At 42.5% G+C, this 19864-nt stretch overlaps 1 protein-coding gene across 1 annotated transcript in view; it reads left to right on the top strand.

Moving 5' to 3' along the window:
* The window catches only part of HOMER2 (homer scaffold protein 2), a 52316-nt gene that overhangs the window by 25295 nt on the left and 7157 nt on the right, over nt 1–19864 (top strand). The window contains exons 3-7 of the mRNA XM_072345704.1: nt 8907–9038; nt 14151–14243; nt 15588–15727; nt 16879–17035; nt 18282–18392. Coding sequence (XP_072201805.1) covers nt 8907–9038; nt 14151–14243; nt 15588–15727; nt 16879–17035; nt 18282–18392 — 633 coding nt within the window. The remainder of the gene's footprint in view (nt 1–8906; nt 9039–14150; nt 14244–15587; nt 15728–16878; nt 17036–18281; nt 18393–19864) is intronic.

Here is a 19864-nt window from a genome sequence, read left to right on the forward strand (position 1 = left end):
TGGAGAAGTGTGACTTTTGGGGTGATACAAGGAAAATGCCTCTGATAAATAACTCACCAGGCAGTAAGCTGGCAGCTAAAGCTAGACAGGTGCAAATAGAAAACAAAATACACCTTTTAAAGACAAATAGTTGCATGTAGCCAGCACACTGAGGTGTGCAATGGATCCTTTTGCTGCAGAATCCAAGGCTTCATACTCTTGTCAAAGAAGTTTTGAAATAACTGAATGAAATTAAGGGAAAATGACAGTCCCCAGTGATCTTAAATATTCATGTTATCTGCGTTTGTGGTATACTTGCGGTTTTGTTTCTCTCTAGACATTAAAATAACTTGAGAATACTTTCTTTGAAGTTTGGTGGTGAGGAAAAGCAGTGTAAAGGAGATGCAGAGCTGCCAGCCAAGCGTGGGACTGCCTGCATGCATCATCCTGTATTTGCTCAAGGTGACATCATGTATTCAGAAATTCAGGCAGAGGGGAGGTGCGGATTCTAATAATTGGGGAAGATGATGTGTAGCCTGGAGTTGTGTCTGCAGAAGTTTCCAGCCATTTCTGGTCCTGGTTGAGGTGGTAGAGCAGGTAAGGTGGGGTACCCTTGTGCAAGTGGGGCCCTGAGCATTCAGAGGGAAGAACTGTATAACTGCAGCAGTTATTTCTGAGTTGCTGATAGCAGTGGAGATGAGCTGGGAGTGGAGGGAAACATTAAAAATGTTTGTGCAAACAAGACCCGGGGCTGCAAGTGAAAGAGAGCTTGTCAAATGCTGGGAAATGGAGCAAAGTAAATACCAGGAAATGTGGTGGGTCCCTTGAGACTGCATCAGCCAGAAGTCCCGAGCATCTGCTGAGGATGGGATTTGGGTAAAGCTGTACAGCTTGCATCACCTAAGTGTTTCTATATTAATCTCTTTCCAAGTTATTACACTTGAAATGTGAAAAAAAATCTTTGCTCTGGATTATTTCTGAAAGGAAGTCTTTCAGAAGCCAGTTAGTGAGCTCAGGAGGGCAGAAAACAAAGTGCCAGCATCTGAATCTTTGACGAAAGAATAGGAAGCATACCTGCTGCTGTTTGATCCTGCCTGGCAGGTACAGAGCACATATGTGTGCCACCAGGCCATGGTGAGACCACTCAACTGAACCTGTGCTGCAGAAATCTATTCATAAATGCAATTTATGGGGGGGGGGGGGAAATACTTGCTAGAGGATTTCTGGTTGCAGAAGCAAATATGGAGCCTTCCTTCTTGGATGGGTTTTCCTTCTTTATAGCCTTTCTGTAAAGTCTCTTGGTAAAGCTCTGTTTCAGGTCATGGTCCTTGATCTTAATAGAGCTTTTGAAGAATCTGTAAAAAAAAAATCTGAGGGGAAAATGATCATAATTGTAATTAGATGATAAGATAAAATGAAGGTTTTTAATATCATCATCACAGGCACAACATGGAACATTTTGCAGATGCTTTCCCTTGTCTTTCTGGTCTCATTAGTTTAACAGAGCAAAACTCTTGGAGTAGGCATATTTTTACATGCCAAAAGCTTTCACACTTGCTCACCAAAGCTCAGATGTTGCTCAGGTTGGGTACAGGCTTTGCAGTGTGCTTTTTCTTCCAAAAAACTAGAGAGTGTTGAGGAACCCCTTTGCCCAGGGATCAGCTGAACACCTGTTTTATCTACTCAAGTTTTCCCCAGCTTCATCCCAGAAGGGCTTTGATTTGTTGCAGAAGTGCTGCACATCTATCAGGAATCACCATGAACGCAGCTCTGCTTAGCAGTTGGTTGACTGATGTGGAATTTTGTAGTCCCTCTTGTTGTGTTGTTGTTGTTGTTGTTTCAAGTTCAGCTGCCAAAAGTAACGAATCATTTCTATAAGCTGTGCTTTATGGAGCTCTGAGGATTGCTTTTCCCTTGAAACAGCTGCTGCATCCATTATTTGTTCCCTTCTTCTTGCTATAGTTCCAGAGGTATCTAGTACCTGGAAATACCCCTTAATGTATCAGACATACTAATCAACTAATGCCAGATGGAATTTATAAATAAACTACGCTGCACTTGTGTGCTCTTAAAATTTTGAGCATGGAGCATAAGTCAGTGCAATATTTTCCTGGTTTTATTGAAAACAAACAAAACCCCAACACATTTCTTCCTTGATTCTGCATTGCGGAGTTGCGTTCAGTGGCACTGTAGTTGTTGGAGGGAAAACCAGGAGTAGTTTAAAAGACTGTCAACTACAGAATAGTAGATAATCTACAAAGCCGATTCTCTTTGGATCCTCTAATCTCCACCTGCCTCCATTCTCTAACAGCAAAATAAGCCATCAGGCATCTCTGGGGATGCAGGAGGGTTGTTATTTTATGTTTTCCCACAGCTGCTTCATATCTTCAGTTAGGTTAGAATATTGCTTCTGAGTGTTGCAGGACCGGATTGCACCTGTTGCACTGTCTTTTAACTGACCTTGTCGGGGTGCTTCAGAAGATGCCAAGCAGGTTCTGCCATCTGCCAAGAGTAACATACCTGTCCTTCTGGGTTGTTCCTCATTCCAAAAGGCAGTTTTTGCCAGATTTCAGAGAGGCAGTGGTAAGCTATCTTACTGCCAGCTGCTCCATGGGGTGTGTAGGCTGCCATTCAGAACAGAGGAGTCTTTAAGGATGGTCACGGTATTGTCATCCTACCTGTGTCATATTGCTCATGTTCTGCAGCCCTGCTCCAGGCTGTTGCCTTCTGCCTCTCAGACATCATCTCAGCCTTGTCTTTAAAAGCAGTGTTGGTCATCTTTTCTTTGTTTGGCTCATTCAGTTTCTGTATCTTTAACTATTCCTACCTTCCGATGGTGTTTTTGTAATGTGTACATGGTGGAACAACTTGGGGTCCTGGGATAAATCCTGTCTGAGCTCTGCACAGGGCCTTCAGGCTGAAGAAAAGGAAATGAGGCTATGGTATAGCTTCAAGGGTGCAGACAGAGGTGTGCTTAAATGCTTCATGTAGGGATTCAATTATGCAAATAACACATGCTTTATATGAAATCCCCCAAAGCACAAATGTGAGACAGCTATGTATTTTTGGCTGTATCTAACTGTAAGTAATGCAGCTTTCTCCCTCACCCAATTTGTAGTCACCAGGAAGAAATGGCTTTCCTGAATTCTTCTTCATCTCTAGAAATTTAGAAGTGTTATTTCTCATCTGGAAATAACGCACAGGCTTATCAGGTTGTATCTTTTATGAAACAATGCATGAAATTCCTGGGTGACAATTTGTTCCAGAGGGGTTGGAGAGAGCAGAGGGGAGGGGCTGGAAAGCCGTGCTGTAGCTTTGCTTCAAGAAGCAGCTGCTGGAGCTGAGCAGGGTGGTGGGTGGATGTGTGTGCTGTGCTGAAAAGGAAAAGAAATTCTCATCAGATGTCAAAGCAAAAATAGGAGACTGTAGAGATTTAGGCTTGGTGGAGGAGGTGGGAAACCAACTCTGCGGAGATGTTAATTACTTCAGGAAGAAAAAGAGCACAATGAAGTAGGTGTAGCAGGAGGTTTACTTAATAGAATTCACATCACTGTGAACCCACTTTCATCGCATTTAGACAGGTTCACAATGAGGACTTTACAACAGAAATAGTTTAGTAGAGGAAAAACAGTTATTAGTCTTTTTTCTTAGGGGGGAGGGCATTTTTTACATATTTTCTCATACAGGAAGTCAAGAGCTACTTCTACCTACATGTCATGCGTGGCTTTGGATTTGCTGCTTTACAGGGTTAAAAACACACAGCCTTGGGGTTGCAGAATGGATCTGTAGGGAAAAGAGAGAGAAGTGCAACTGCAGAAATGTCCCTTAATCCCGCAGAGCCAGCAGTGGCAGCGTGTGAGGGTTGTGATCACTGTGAGTCCCCTTCCATGCTTGCTTTCTTAGCACTGCATGTTACAGATGCTTCTGAAATCTGTGTCTGGATGGCATAGCCACAGTCAGTTACCTGGCAGACCTGGCAGCTGTCCCCTGCCCATTGCTGCAATCCCCCATTGCACACAAGTGATGGAGCAAAGCAGGAAGAAAGGCAGGATGGAGATGTTTGGTGTTCTTTTTGGCATGTTTATGATGCTCTCAGTCTGCTCAGCCTGTCCCAGGTGAAGCACTGCCTGTGTGAGAGATACAGTAGATAAGGCAAGGTTTGAACATGTGCAGATGCTGCTTATAGTTTTCCCAGGCTTTCTTTCTTTCTTTCTTTCTGAAAGACCTCCTACAAAGTCTTAGTAGAAAAGGTGGGGAGAAAGATTTCTGTTGGCCCTGATTTGTTAGACAGCTATTATTAATTCTCCTACATTACAAGTTCACTGTTTTGGTCAAGAGCTGTTCTTTTTTGCATCCCAGTTTCTTGTTGTGAGTGTGTCTTTGTGCTACTCTTCATCCCATTTGGAAGGTAGGCTCAGGAGGGAGCTCCCTTTTTACCTTTTGCAAGTCCTGTCATGGCTAATGGCATTGGTATGCAGGTGTGTGCTGTCTTTGTAGGCCGGAGCAGAGATGATCTGATGTTATGGGGTCACAGGTGGGTGGTTTGTTTCTGCAGTTCAGTGTGAACATGGTGGTTTAGGCTCCAGGTTACAGTAGCGTTTTTGTTTTCTTTTAGATGGAGGTGAAGAAGTCTAAGCCCCACACCAAGGTTAGCACCTTCCTCACAGTGTCATTTCACTCATGTAATATACAGTTTCTGCTTTCTTGGACCATTGATTTATTGGTGAAAAGACATTACGTTTCGGTCTAGCCCTCAGCAAAGGATGGTAAATAGTGAAGATAAGTGCAAATCATGGCAATGTAGGTGGATAAATTCAATGAGGGAGTTGCTGAATATGTGAGATAGAGGAAGAATTTCTCTGCAAACCCATCCCTCTCCCTTGGTCTTCACGTCTGGGGTCACGAGTGCTTCTGATTCACATTGGCTTGATGAGCTGGAAGAACCCGCTGAGCCTGTGATAGCTGCAGCTTGAGGACTGGCAGCTCCCTGCCCTCATCAATTCTGTTTTTAGGCTGAGATACATCTTTACTGAAGATTAGCAGCCTGGTGGGTTGAGGAAATTAAATTTCACAAGGGCTGCAAACTGGAAAGCACATATTGAGAGGTGTGAAAATGAAATGGGGAGGTTTTAATGTAGTGATTTCTTAATGAGAAGATACTATGCCCTTGAGCCTTAGGGCTTTTCTGGAGGTGAAGTTGCTTCAGAACAGCAGGTGATGTGAATTTAAAGAGGAATTACTCTGGAGTTTCCCAATGTGGTGAACTGGGATTTTGGTCCCAGAATAAAGGATGAGATTATATCTGTCCCATTTCTGATTTGATTTAATGCGGTTCTAGAACTTACATATTGGCTAGTCTAGCAATCCCACAGCTCTTACTTTGGTCTGTTCCCAATCAGAGAGGTGTTTGCCAGAGCTGGCTCTGTGGGTTGGCGTCTGCTGGTGGGTGTCCCAGTCAAGGAAATGTCCTGGTGCTGCTCAGGGCAATGTGTTGGTGGCTCTGTCAGATGCTCACAGCCATCAGCTCTCTCCTCCTGGGGCTGAGCCTGCTCCCATCTATGCTGCTGCCTCTTGAAACCTAGCATGATACCAAAGATATCCCAAGCTGCTGGTAGCCTCTGGCTGCTCTAGTTCTTTTCTGCGTGGGCTCCTGTGTATGTGTTTGCCTAACCATGACTTGAGAAAATGCCTTTCAGGAAATACATCAGTGTGATTTGGTGATAATGGGAAGTTTGGGAAGAACCCTTTAAATGCACTAAGCATTCTCCATGATAAAAGGTGGTTGCATGTACATACACCACTCGTATATCATGGGCAATTTGAGCTGCCAATACAGTTTTTTCTTCTACCCTGGTTATCTTGTGACCTTTCTGCTTGTTTTATTTGGCAACTTCTCTCCATGGGAAGGCAGTGGGGTGGGTGTGTTTCAGCCTGTGAGGGCTCTGCCCTGCACCAGCTTATTTGCTTACTTTTATCTGATGAACGTGTTCCTAAATGTCTCGAATCATTTCTGGTTGACAGAGCACCACCTTGTACTGTAAAAATTATTCAGTGTCATCTTTAAGTAAAAATTTAGATCTGTCGGGATTGTTTTTCTCCCAGAGGAAGTGAAATTAGCCTGAGATTTTGTTTGGCTTGTTGCGGACGTAGCAGGAGTGTTTGCCATCTGATGCGCTGGCATCAAGATGAGAGCCAAGGCAGATTTTTTTTAACCACATGTAGACAACTTCACCAGCGTGATGAATGAGTTTATTATTCTGTAAGGTGCTTATTACATTATGCTCCTCTTTGCCTTTGTCTGCGGGGAGAACACGTTAACTGCTTCAGGGACTGATGGCAGTTCATTAGAGCTGTTTGTCTATGAAAACATTACCCTGAATGAGAGTCCCTGCATTTATCTGGGGTTTTGATGACAGAATTCCATCGTATGTGTTATAGGAATGAGGGCCAATGCAAAGCTGCTCCATAAGAGCCCATTTGAATGATGAGTGGATTCTTCTTATAGGTCTGCAGTAACGGATTATGGGAAGTCTTCCCACAGCACTGTGGGTTTGGCTGGGATAGAGTTTATTTTCTTTATAGAGGCCTGTATGGTGCTGTGTTTTGGATTCTTGGTGAAAATAGTGTTGATCATGGGTAGCTCACAGCGCTGAGTTGTGTTCCCCTTCTCCTGACTGTTTCCATGTAGCTCTGAGTTGCTTCCCCAGCTTTTCCTCAGGTTTTCACTTCTCTGTGGTGTCTGAGGCATCTGACTGACAGAGGAGGGCTTTAAAAAACAAACAAACAACAGAAAGCTGAATCTGGCTTCCAAGCAGTTTCACTAATTGCAGCTTTTCATAAATTTAGCAGATGAACTGACAGTTTTTGGAGGTGTGTGATCACCACAACCTTCCCATGGATTCTGCACAGGCTGTAGAAGAAATTAACCTCTAAGGTGCTAAGCTAACGTACTTCATCTCATTGCTCAATAAATTGCCTTGTGTTATAGTTTGTAGTCTTCATTATTCCTCTTATCACATCTTTGACGTTGGGCTGTGGTCTAAAAGTTCTCTTTGGTGTGTTTTTTATATTTGTATTTTCTAAATGTTTATTTTAGGGGTTTTTATTAATCTCATTGTTGGCTTCCCGTGAAGGAAGGTCTCGCCTTTCAATGGGAGGGGTCATTTTATTAGTTTTTCACCCAGAGATGTCTAATTTGATAGGCATGGTAGGGCTGAAATAATACCTTTTGTCCCCTGAAACTTATGGTTGTTTCAGAGTTTCTAAAATAACTCAATATGACAAATATATTTAAGTAGCTCACCTGTCTGATGTAGGATATACGTTCAGCACTTTCTTTAATGTTTATGGAAAACATCCTGATTTCTCATTTGGCCATAGGTCTCCCCCGCTTTCTTGTGACTCATCGTATCATCCTATCCTCCTACTGTCAAAATCCTCCTTTGAATTGTCAAAACCATGCGTAAAATCTTTTAAGTCTTTGGTTTTCTTTTAATTCAAAGCACTGGAATTGAACTTAGGTTTTTATATTGGCCACCTTTCTGCTGTGTGACACAGCTGGAGCGCAGCACATCTGGACAGCTTTCCTTCCATCTCTATGAGACAGCCATAAAAAAACCACATCTCATCTCCGAAAGTTCATTTCTACACAGCATATGTCAGCCAGCGCTGGCTGAAGAAGAATCACCTCTTCCCCCTTCTCATCCTGATTCTTCCTATTTAAAAAGTAAAACAGAATTTATGAGTACCAGCCACCTGGCTCTGCCCTGCTTTCATCCTTTCGGTGAGAAGCTTCCAGCAGCAATGATTTCATCCCGCTTTTGAGCTTGGTCTGGTTCAACTCATTGTGTGCCAGAGTCGGTCCTGTGCACACAGCAGGGAATTGTACGCTTGTTGGGAAGTCATAGCACGGAGTATGGGGAGCCACTGAAGATGTGCAGTTTCTAAGAAGGAAAATAGAAGCATGCACACAGAGGGCAGAAGTTAGGGAGGGGATGGAGGCAAGGAATGTTCTTTCTCTGGTGAATTTAATTCTCACTTTTTGCGAAATGTAAATGATAGCTTAGGAAAAAATCTGCTTGGAATACCTAGCAAATGATGTTGCCAGGATACTTCCTGATCATGTTAATTAAGCTGTCCCACGGATTTGGCTTAATTACTCCATAATTTGCATATTGGAAATGATGGTACACGTTACTAAAGAAAGCTCATGTTCTGCTAGCAGGAGGACTCTTGCTCATGAATTCGTTTTCAAGAGAAGGAGTCTCTAGGTTCATATAATGACTTATCTTGAAAACAAAGTTCAGTTTTTTGATAATGAACTGGTATGTAGATCTCATTCCTTTTGGTATGGTTATACTTTATGCTTTTCCTACCAAGTTCCTGAGAGACAGCATCCCAGTTGCCTTCCTCTTGTTGTCCATTTCTTCACAAGAAGCATTGGACAGTGGTTCTTCACAAGAACCACTGCTGCTTTCAAGGCTGCTGAGTCAGCTATCAGTCGGTGTGAAAGTGGTGGGGTATTTGTCCTGAAGACATTTATGTTTGAAACCGTATGTGCATTGTTGGTGATGTCATTTACCACCTTCCCTGGTTAAGCTCACTGTTAAACTATAATTTGTGTGCTTCTGTGCTGAAAAAGTGAGATCTACTCCACGTTTCTGCCAGGGTCATTTTATAACCCCCGCATCCCTACTTTGAGTTCTGTGGTGTTAAACTACAGGACTGTGATGGTAATAAAAGATGACAAAATATCACAATACTTGCATCAAGTAAGACAATGTATAAAATATATGATTTGGGAAAAATTATTGGGAGTACTGCAGCTTCTCTGTTCAGACTGCTAACCCCTTTGAATTATATGGTTGCTAGGATATAAATTTCTGATGTGGCTTCTTATACTTCTTTTTTGGTCTGTTTCTAAACAGGTGATCATAAACAGCACAATCACCCCCAACATGACCTTCACCAAAACCTCGCAGAAGTTCGGCCAGTGGGCTGACAGCAGAGCCAACACTGTGTTCGGGCTGGGTTTTCCTTCTGAGCAGCAGCTATCCAAGGTAACGGGGCTCCCTAGCAGTCTTGCTTGCTGAGGGTGAAGAAGTGCATGTACCCATCCAGCTTCTTCTGGTCTGCATGATTCTGCAGATCCTTTTCATCCATGTGTATCCATCAATTCCTATAACTAGTGTCTCTAGGTTGAATGCAGGTTGCATTACAAGCCCTGTGGTCTAAACTATGAACTAATTTGGGTTGCTGATGATGGTTCTAGTGCAGGGATCTCAGCGTTTTGCCCAGTGTGGTTTAAAACGTTTGCAATTCCAGATGCTTACAGTGCTGTGAAGTTGAGTGTGGGACCAAGGCTGCACGTACTGGAGCTGCTGTGACCCTGGTATCAGTGCTGCACAGCCCTGGGTAGGGGCTGTCTGCAGCAGCACATGGCTGCCTCTGCTAATGAGTAACCGGCAGTTTAAAATAAATTCTCCATCGTTAAATCAGGGGTCTTGCCAAGTGTTCATCAAGTGGCTGAGATGTTTGTTCCTGCAACAGAAAAGCACTACTTATCTAGCGCATAGTTACCACTTGAAGCATGGCTACTTGGCACCAAGCTTAGCAGTTAAGTAAACACTGTGTGCTAGGACGTGGTGCACAGCCTCTCATGCTGCTGTCCTCTTGCATGCTTTATTTGAATGCATTCCTGAGAACAGAAGTTTCTTGTAGTGTCTGAAATAGCTAAGGCCAGTCATTGCGGTTGAGGGGAGACATTTCAATCAATTGAGCTTTTACAAGGTTTTTGTTTTCTAAAACTATTTTACTGAGTTTTTGCTGTTTTCAGATGTGCGACTTTTTTTTTGCATGTGTTTCTTAAATACAAAGCATACTTTACCTTGCATATTAGATTTCTTTTGGATTTGGGATGTCTGTTAAGGTGCCATGGCAATAATGGGGTGCTGTCCTGGGGTGTTAAGGCCACTCAGTCAATCACATGCAAAACTGTTTTTTACAAATGTGATGTTGGTGATGGTGAGCTTTTGTGATGTTTAGTTGTAGAGGAGTGCTCGTTTCACCTCAAAGACGTGTTTATATCAGCTGAATAAGTAGCACGGGGAGTTAATGTGGATCGAGGGGAATCATTTGTTTTGAGTAACAGGTAAGCATGATACAATGCAACATTTGGGCATCTTTAGAATCAGCACATTTGGAGGTCCTTGCATTTTACCGTGCTGTCTGGGATTGACCAGAGATATGCTTAGAGTAAGTTTAATGCTGATATCGTTAAATGACTCTTTAATGTCTTTAATCTGTTGAAGTGCCAGTAAGCCCTGCTACAGCCTTCTACTTGCAGGAGAAGCTTCCAAAACCAGCAGAAATGCTGTTTCTGATCAGAATATTGAAAATAGATGGCTTAAGGGGCACTTCTGAAAATGGCTTAAAATGTTGTGTTTGAAAATCTGACAGTTGTCTGTTTTGAAAATGTTAGTAAGGCTGTTCATTACTGACATGCAAAGCAATGGGACCAAGATTTCCCTTATGATCATGCTCCTCCATTTAATTATTAAGCCATTTGTATGAAAGATCAAAGATGGTGAAGAGATTACAGACGTAGAAGTGTACTGGGAATAGCAAAATCGTTTCATTTTTATGCTGATGTGATTACACTCCTTAAAAAGATTTAAATAACAGTGTGCCAGGCTTCCCGAAAATACCTCAAGCTTTTAGCCAGGATCTGGGAGGCTAAAACTCCTGTGAACCAGAGATCAATAGCCCTGGCTTAAAATAAATAAGTACATGAAAATGAAGGATGTCTGCTGAAAACAATGGGTATTAATGGGACATGAGAAGAGGTTAGCACACCTATCAACTCCTACATTTTTTAAGCATATTGGCTGGCCTAATAAAAGATATTGCCTCTTTCTAATGGCTTTCTTCTCTTGAGACTCTTAAGCATTAATCCATACCTATAGGGACAAGCAGTTCAAATTAAACATGAGCCATTAACAAAAACTGCATTCAGTGACCTAGTAACCTAATTAACCACAGACATTGGGACTCTCCCAATCGACGTGGATGGTAATGTCCTGCTCAGGGTCCTTTCCTGACAGGAGTCAATGCCCCTCCTTTACCTCTTTCACCCTCTACCTCAAAAATGTCTCAGATGTTGTTACACCAAAATTGAAACAGGAATCAAACCAGAATTAATGATCTGCTTGGTGTTGTGATGGAGAGGCAGGGCTGATGCTGTAAAACTAGTGATGTGTTTTGCACACCAAGCAGTAAGGTAACATTTCTGCTATCACTCAAGATGCTGTTGTACAGACATGATAATCTTAGGAACAGTAGCTAGCCAAGGGCATAGGGAGAGATTTATACAGGTGAGAAGTCCAGTAAGCACAGACTTCATGTTATAAAGCAACTGAAGCCAGCTTCTAGAAAGTGCCAGACCTTTGCTTTCCGTTTATGTATATGGGTGTTATGTGTGCAGTATGATCCCTGGCCACTTTCAGGAGCAAAAGCTCTCATCCCTGACAGTCTGCCTGACACTGAGGGACAGCCATAGTGGCAGTGCCGCACATGCAGTGTGTGTGGGTCTGGCACCCAGTGGTCCCAAGTGGGAGCACTGCACAGCCCATCCTGCAAACCCAGGGGGTAAGGAGGTCTGTGTGGAACTGCTGTGGGTGGGAGCAGCTGCTCAATGGCTGCCACAGGAGGAGACATGAAATATAGTCCCTCATCAGGAGCTTACATTTATTGTTTTTAGTATCTTGATTATTTGTCATTTGTTTATGTTTGAGGCAGAGTTGGTCAACTGCTGGAGGGAGGCAGCAGTCAGCATTGGTAATGCTGTGTGGGTCGGGGCTATCGCTGTTGTGTTTCTGCACTCAGCAGAATAATCAAGTGAAAGGCTTTAATTTCATAGCAAGCCAAGAGATCCTCTTTTGCTTTTGAAAATAAACTGTGAGCAAAATGTAGCAGCTGTTAATTAGCTAAGAATAAAAAAGGAGCAGCACCAGAACTTTATGGACTGCACTCAAATGTATGGGATAAACAAATAACAGAGAGGTTTCTGTTGCAGCCCTCTTTACATTGTAACAGTGCTTAGAAATAAGGATAATACTTCCATTCTTAAAGCCAAGGGTCTGAGATTGGTGAAAATCTCACCTCCTGGTACTTGTTTTTAAGCATGTTAAATGTGTGTGTTGGTAAACTGGAGTGTGAAAAGGTCTTCATCAGCTTTGTACTGAAGGTCGCTTCTGTGTAGTCACATACGATTTCCATTATGGCACTGTGTAAAAACATCCTTTTCTTCTTGGCGCAGATAATTTTTCACAGCAGTCTCCTGTGTGCTTTATGAAGATAGCTGCGAAGATAAAATTTGATAGATCACTTCTAATTCTTTTTTCATATTTCATAAAGTCCACGAAGAACCTTCATAAATTTTTCATACTTTGCCCATAAGGATTTATTGGAAAAGCGAGACTCAGAAACAGCCCTTCACTGTTTGCAAGAAATCCAAGTGTAGAACTTATGTTGACACAGTATTTTAGAAATAATCCTTTTGCTGTAGCTGTTTTGTCACAGTGGGAGATATTATGGAGATGCTTTATGTAAAGTTGGAGTCAAATCACGTAAGGCCAGAATGTAGAGTATGAGATGCTAATGGTCTTTACAGAGCTACAAAGGTAATCAAGTCATTCAGTGTGTAGGGACTGCATGTGCCATCAAATAGAAGCTCAATACTTTACATATTCAGTTCTAGCTGTTGTATACAACATAGGTGGATTCAAGAGCTCCGTATTCATTATTCATAAGCATCATTATAGTCTGTGGTCCACGGTGCTTCATAAGTGACTTGCAAACTTTCAGTTGGCTTTGAAAATATGTTCCTCCATGGGATTTAAGAGTGATGTGTGTGTGTTTGTTGGAAATCTCCATTCTGTGTGCACTGTCACCATATGTATAGCCAGATTTCTTTTAGACCAGTTGAAGATTTGTTTATTAGTCTAGACAGTCCCAGTATTGTACTGGGAGAAAACATGCTAGCTATGAGCTGTAAATCTGAAAGATTAGTATGTGGATAATGATCCTTCCCATTCCTTGACTATAAAATGTGATTTTTTTTAAGGCTTTTATTTACAGTTTTGTCATAAGTATTCTGAAATTTCCGAGGATATAATGACAGTATTTTTAGCCACAAACTGTGCAGTAAAATTGATCTATTTATATGTGCTTGTAATGTCTTCCTGGTGTTTCAAGTTTTCCAAATCACAGGTTACTTCAGCAGATAGACAGTTACCTACTCGTATACTGCCTGCATCCTAATTACTTCTTTTTAAATGCCTTTTCTTCCATCTTTGCAATCATCTTTTTAAAACTTTACACGCTGTTTAAAGTGTTTAGAGCCCCACACCACTGACTGGCTGCGATAATACTTGTATTTCAAAGCTGCCAGACTGGCTTAGGAGCAGATGTCCTCCAGCAACTTGTAGGAATGAGACTGTTGCGTTTCATCTTTATCTTTCCATTCCACTGACTCCCCCAGTTTGATATTTATAGAAACCATTCAAACCTTTTCCTGAAGTCTTCTACCTTTATTTTTGCCAGTACTTAGAAAATAAGACCAAAAAAGCGGCATTTTCATAGTCCCCATAGCACATCCTGATCACCTTTTCTGTCCTGATAATCCCTTGCTCACATCCTGCAGATGTTTCATGAGCTCGTTTGCATTCCTTGGTTTAGTTGACTTGTTCTGAGGAATAGAAGACTGATAATTTTTTATCCAAATGTGATTCTATGACTCCATGATCTTACATAGTTTGGGCTTAGTATATAAGATCGTAGAATCATGCATACTTTTGACCTTGATAGACCATCAGCACTGAGTGAAGAATATCGAGGGGGAAGAAATAAAACCACTTCATACCAAGGGGCACCAATAGCTCTGTGGGATTCTACTGTGAGCTGTAGAGAGTCCTGCTTTTAGAAACAGCATTGCCATGCCTTTGGAAGCACCTTCCTGCCAAAGAATTAAAAAGTTTTTTCTTGCCAAAAATAATAAATTATCAAAATCAGTCGGTCATTTCTGGAGATCTACGAGGCATACAAAGATTATAAACCGAAGAGTTTAATGTATAGTTAATCATTTTAATAAGCGTCTCTTATGCTATTTCCAGTTTGCAGAGAAATTCCAAGAAGTGAAAGAGGCTGCCAAGCTAGCAAGAGACAGATCTCAAGAGAAAATTGAGACCTCAAGCAATCATTCACAGGTTTGTAATTTATCTTTAATACCTGTATGCATACAGGATAAATAATTTAAAGCTAAATTTTCTAATGAACTACCAGCCTCTGGCAGCAGGCTGGGGTGGAGTATATCAAATGAAGATTGCCCAAGGTAATTATCAGCTGCTGGGCATTAACATTGTCAGAGGAATATTTTTAATCCATCCATGCTTTTTGCCTGTAAGTTGTTTTCAGCAGTTCTGAGCTGTTACAAATCTTTAATAACTGGGATTGCTATACATCCTTGGATTTGTACTGTTATATGTAGGTTGGGTCACTAGCAAGTATATCAGCATAGTTCTGTAGCAGACAATAAGTAAGATTTATTAAGATACTCCTTTTTGTCATCTGTCTAATCTACTTCTGTTGGAGTTGGGTTTGCCAATGCAAAGGCTTGCTTCATGGCCAGTGTGTCTTTCGTTGCCTGGATGTGATTCATTGAAAGCTGCTCTGCAGAAATAGACTGTGCTTTAGTGAAGGGCTGGATGGAAGAGCTCATGTTGCAATTTGTATAACATGCCTTTTTAGGTAGCACGCCTCCATACAGCCAAGCAAGTGTGCAGTGGACACTGGGCAGTGGTGTTATCAGCAAAGAATGTGTGCTTGTTTGGTTGGCCTGTGTTGATATTTGGAGGAAGGTTATATTGGTTTTGTTCAGGAAATAGAGCTGGATAACTAGAGGAAAAGGTGCTGAAGGCTCAGTCCTGCAACTAACCTCCTGGGAGAGGTCCAGATACAGCTCATAGAGGCTGCCTTTGGATATTTGTGTTTTTTGAAGACTTTGGTCATGGTTTCCATGATTCTCTGCTTGTTCCGTATTTGTGGTCAGCAAGAAGCAGATGTGCAGGTCATCTCTTTGGAGCAGCAGTATTTTGTATATTTTTGGCTTACTCTTTGTGTGCTTCCAGGGGCACTGTGTTGTTTCATTACCTTAAAAATCACAAGCAACCAAAAGCCCTTCAGAAGCCCCATCTGTTAAAACCTTTAAAAATTATTTTAGAACATTTGAAACTTTCATTTTGTGCGTCATTAACGTTCTTTCATTCTTTTATGAAGAGAGCAGCTCTGCATTTCTAATGAAGTGTGAGCATTCAGCTCACGACACATTATCCGTCCTGTGCATTTGTACCTCCTTGCACTGACACGCTCATGTGTGGGTACAAGGAGGACAGGAGCCCTTTTTGTCTGACAATAAGGAAAGCCCTCTATGCTCTCCTTGTGTGCCTCTGCATGCAAGTTGTGTAACCTTTGGGTGGCGGCAGTCAGGCTGCTTTGCAAGAGATGTGGGATGTAGAAAGAAGCCCTGCATTAATCTGTGTGTTGTGCCACAGGAATCTGGGCGTGAAACACCATCTTCCACCCGGGCATCTAGTGTGAATGGGACTGATGATGAGAAGGCATCCCATGGTGGTTCTGCTGAGGCACAGCTCAAGTCTGAGAATGATAAACTAAAAATTGCTCTAGCCCAAAGGTGAGGATCCTTTAATAACTTACTTCCATCGAGATGGTGCGCTGTAATTATCTGATGGCTAATGGTGTTAGCAGAAATTATTCAGATGTAATAACATAATTTAAAATGATGCAGCAGAAGGAATGAATGAGCACATTTTAGCAGGCACCTCCTGGTATCTGATTGGGAGATATTTACTTTTTCCTGATCTGGTTCATGATGAGGTAACATCATCTGGTGATGCCGCACATCTTCCTCTGCGGAGTTGTAGAGCTACAGAAATAAGACCTAGGTCACTGAGAAGCAATTGCTACTGGTGATATATGAAGGTAAACTGTTAGTCCTCTTTGTTTTTGCTGCATTTAGTTCAATGCAAATAGGTAGAGATATTTAAAATTCTTAAAGGGAATGCACTGCGCCATAAATGGCTGAAGTGAAAACTATAATTTTACTGGGTTTTTCTAGAAGTCTTTGGGGGATGTTTCTTAAGCTGCAAGTAGTGCCCCTTGAAGTCACGTTTTTTTGCTACTTGCTTTGATAAATTATTTGAAATGCTGAGAAGGGTAATCTGCAGCCACAGTGAAAGCACTGAACTTGAATATGCAAAGCTGTAGAATTAAAGTAGTGCAATTCTGTTCTAGAATTCTGCTTGCTTTGTTTGCCTCTTGTGTGTGGGTATATTTGTGAATGGATAGAAAGCAGTTCAGGATCTAACTACTCTTAAAAAGCTCTTTAAAATAAAGGCAGCAGTGATGGGAGCAGTGCTACGAAGTGAGCAACTCTAAGGTTGCATGTTTTACAGTTGAAGCACATTATCAGCATTTCAGAAGCGTAACCTGTTCCAAATCATACCAGTTGCTCATTCCTCCTGCTGAAGTCACCTCCATGGGCACAGAAGCTGCTGTGGAAGAGGTTCCAGAGCCTCCATTTGCTCTGTTTTGTAGTTCAAAGCTTTGGGGAGTGCATAGCTTTATTCTTCAGCACTGTGTAAGGCATATTGAAGGCTGTGAGCAGAGGTATTATTTTCACCTCTACATTGTCCATCCTGAAGGGTCCCAGCAGTGCTGACAAGGCACTGTGATGCACAGGTGCAGGACAGCAGGGTGCATCGGTCAGTAACAAAACGTGGGATTAAATGGTCAGCTCATCTAACAGTGTCTAATCCTTCCCAGTTCCTCCAACGTAAAGAAGTGGGAGACGGAGCTGCAGACGCTGAGGGAGAGCAACGCCCGACTGACCACAGCACTGCAGGAGTCAGCTGCCAGCATAGAGCACTGGAAGAAGCAGTTCTCAGCCTGCAAGGAGGAGAACGACCAGCTCAGAAGCAAGGTAGCCCTGCTCCAGCAGCAACCAGGGGATGACAGGGCACCTAATGAGCTTTGCTGAGGGTGGCCAAAAACAGTGAACAATGAGAGAGGCAGCCAGCAAGTTCAAATTGGCAGTTTTTAAGACATAGATACAAATATGGGTTCTGGATAGAAGGTGTCTGTAGTGAGAGCAATAAATGGGATGGTCCTCAAGGAGCTTTGAGGGTTAGCTGTGCTCTTTTCTTACGTTGCTGCCGCTTTGTCTATGTGTGTGTGCTAGGGGACAGATGTTGTCATTGATAGAGAAGTGTGGGGGCTGAGGCAGTGGCAGGGGAGCTCACAAAGCTGGGATCAGAGAGGATGTGTACTGCTGCATAGTTTGAAGCTCCAGCCTCTTGGATTGGGCAGTGTGGTGTCAGCAGGGGGTGCTGGCCATGATGATAAGCAGAAGCGTGATAAAAGTAGGGGTACATCTGTGCATGCCTTTCAAAGCTCACTTCAACACTGCTGGAGGGTGGCTGAGCAGGAGTGGTTATAGCATGATCACCCACGCAAGACCCAGCTGGAACCACACAGCAATAAAGCCAGGCCCGGAGATGGGCAGTAGAGCTGGAAGCTGCTGCTGCAGCACCAAACCAGCTCCTAACGTTAGCACTTCTCAGTGGCTGTAGCCTACAACTGAAGAGATTATCTAAACACCCCTTGCTACAGCTGCAGTGTCACTGTCCTGCAGGCTGGCTGGAGCAGAAATGCAGTCAGTACGATGTGCTGTCATTTTCCTTGCAGTGAGGAATGGAGATGGCTGCCCCTTCCTTGCTGCTGCAGCCCCAGTGGCAAGCAGCCCCTGAGGAGGCCATGCTGGGAGCACGGGATGGATTTCTTCTCTCCTTGCAACACTGACACACCCTATCCATTACAACCCTGCATTAGTTTCACAGAACTGATGTGCAGATTGTTTCCACAGCCCCGCTTGTTGTAGCAGCTCAGTGTTTTGTGCATCCTTGAGTAATTACGTGAGGTACGGTGTGAAAGAGGCTAAGCACAGCCTCAGTGCTCCCTCGTGGATGTGTTCATGGATTCTTTTTAAGGCAAGAAGCAGCGATTTTGTAGTAGTTGAGTGCTATTATCTGAGAAGCAGATCCATGACATGTTAAATTTGTCTGTGCTTCCCTCTGCTCAGTGGAGCAATGCCCGTTCACATTGGCTGTGGCCTGCCCCAGATTTTCTGAAACGTGACTATTACATCTGTTTTCTGGCATCTCTTAAAGATCGAAGAGCTGGAGGAGCAGTGCAATGAAATAAATAAAGAGAAGGAAAGAAACGCACAGCTGAGCAGACGTCTCCAGGAGCTGGAAACAGAGCTTCAAGACAAAGAGCTGGTAAGTGCCATAAATACAGACAGGGCATACATTCATACATTGCACAGCTGGAGTTGCTTCTCACTTTGGGCATAGACTTATGGTCTGGCTTACCTAGAGCCAGGAAAAGCCTGTTGTCTGGGCAGAACTCTTCGGCACTTGTTTGATAGTTTCTCATATCTCAGTTTCACGATACTGTGTACTGTGACAGCACACTTTATTCTGGTGGTTTATGTATGCAGTGCTTTACTCCCACAAGAAGAGCTGGAGAGGTGGAACAAGTTGCCCCAAGTCAGACAGATGTCTGTTGAAAACAGTTTTTGTTGTCATTGCCCACATCCTGTGTTCCTCACACATCAGGAGCAGTGGGATTTTTGATTAAAAAGGTATTTACAAAGCAACTGGGCATTCACCTAGCAGGTCCTGTTTCCTTTTATTCCCCCAGATGGCTCATATGCTCAGTTTACCCATTTTACAGCCTCCCTCTGATCTCATGACTAAGGGCCAGAAGTGAGAAACTCGGATTCATTTAGAGTAGCCCATTTTGTCATTTTTTTATATACAGGTGGTCATTTTTCTAAGGAGAATGATGTTGATGGCTTGGAGCCCCTGAACAGCAGGAAAGTAATGGGGTCCTTGTCTTCCCTTCATTACAGGGACCAAATGCTCTGTGCTGTTTGAGAAAGAAAGAGCTGTCAGCGGGTGCAGTAAAGTTTGCCGTGTGCCATTACAACATCTCAGCTGGCACTCTTAAAAGCCACGCTATTAAGGGGTTTTAAGATGGCTCAAGGAAATAGTTTAGGAAGATGGATTTTGATGGACTATTATAAATGTAATATGGTTCTCAGCACTGTGTTTCCAAGGAAAATGTGATGCTTTCTTCCCAACCTTCCTGTGTTAACAGCACATATAAGAACCCTTATTTACTAGCATTTTGCTCCAATTTCACATTTTTTGTGATATCAAATGAACCAGAAACTCAGTTATCTTCTGAATATCTCCTGTCATCCAGTTCATTAATTTGTTTGCAAACTGCATGCTTGCATTAGCAGGTCCTTGATTAGGTCTAAACCACCCAGAAGTAACCAGCATGAAGCCCGGTTGTGAGCATTGCCCTCTGAGAAGAACTGCTGATACTCTCTTTGTGTAGGAGATTAGAGGAGAGAAATTTAAAGACATGAGAGTCAGGATGGAACTATCTATTGAAATATTTATATAGACATATATTGTACATCATATGCCATATACAATATGGTACATATTTATGCACATAGATACTGTATTATTGTACATATAGTAAGTAAAAAGTATAATAGTGTATATATAGTATAATATTTGTATGTCTTTACTTACAAGTTCTCAAGCACTGTGTATGTGTGTACATATGCATATGCATGAGAGCTCATATCTCAAAATAAAAAGAAAATTACTCTTCCTTTCCCCCATATCAATAGCTGGAATATTGCCTGGATATAGTTATTCATACGTCAGTT

The sequence above is a fragment of the Excalfactoria chinensis genome, chromosome 10, assembly GCF_039878825.1.
Source record: "Excalfactoria chinensis isolate bCotChi1 chromosome 10, bCotChi1.hap2, whole genome shotgun sequence".
In the NCBI taxonomy this organism is placed as follows: Eukaryota; Metazoa; Chordata; class Aves; order Galliformes; family Phasianidae; genus Excalfactoria; species Excalfactoria chinensis.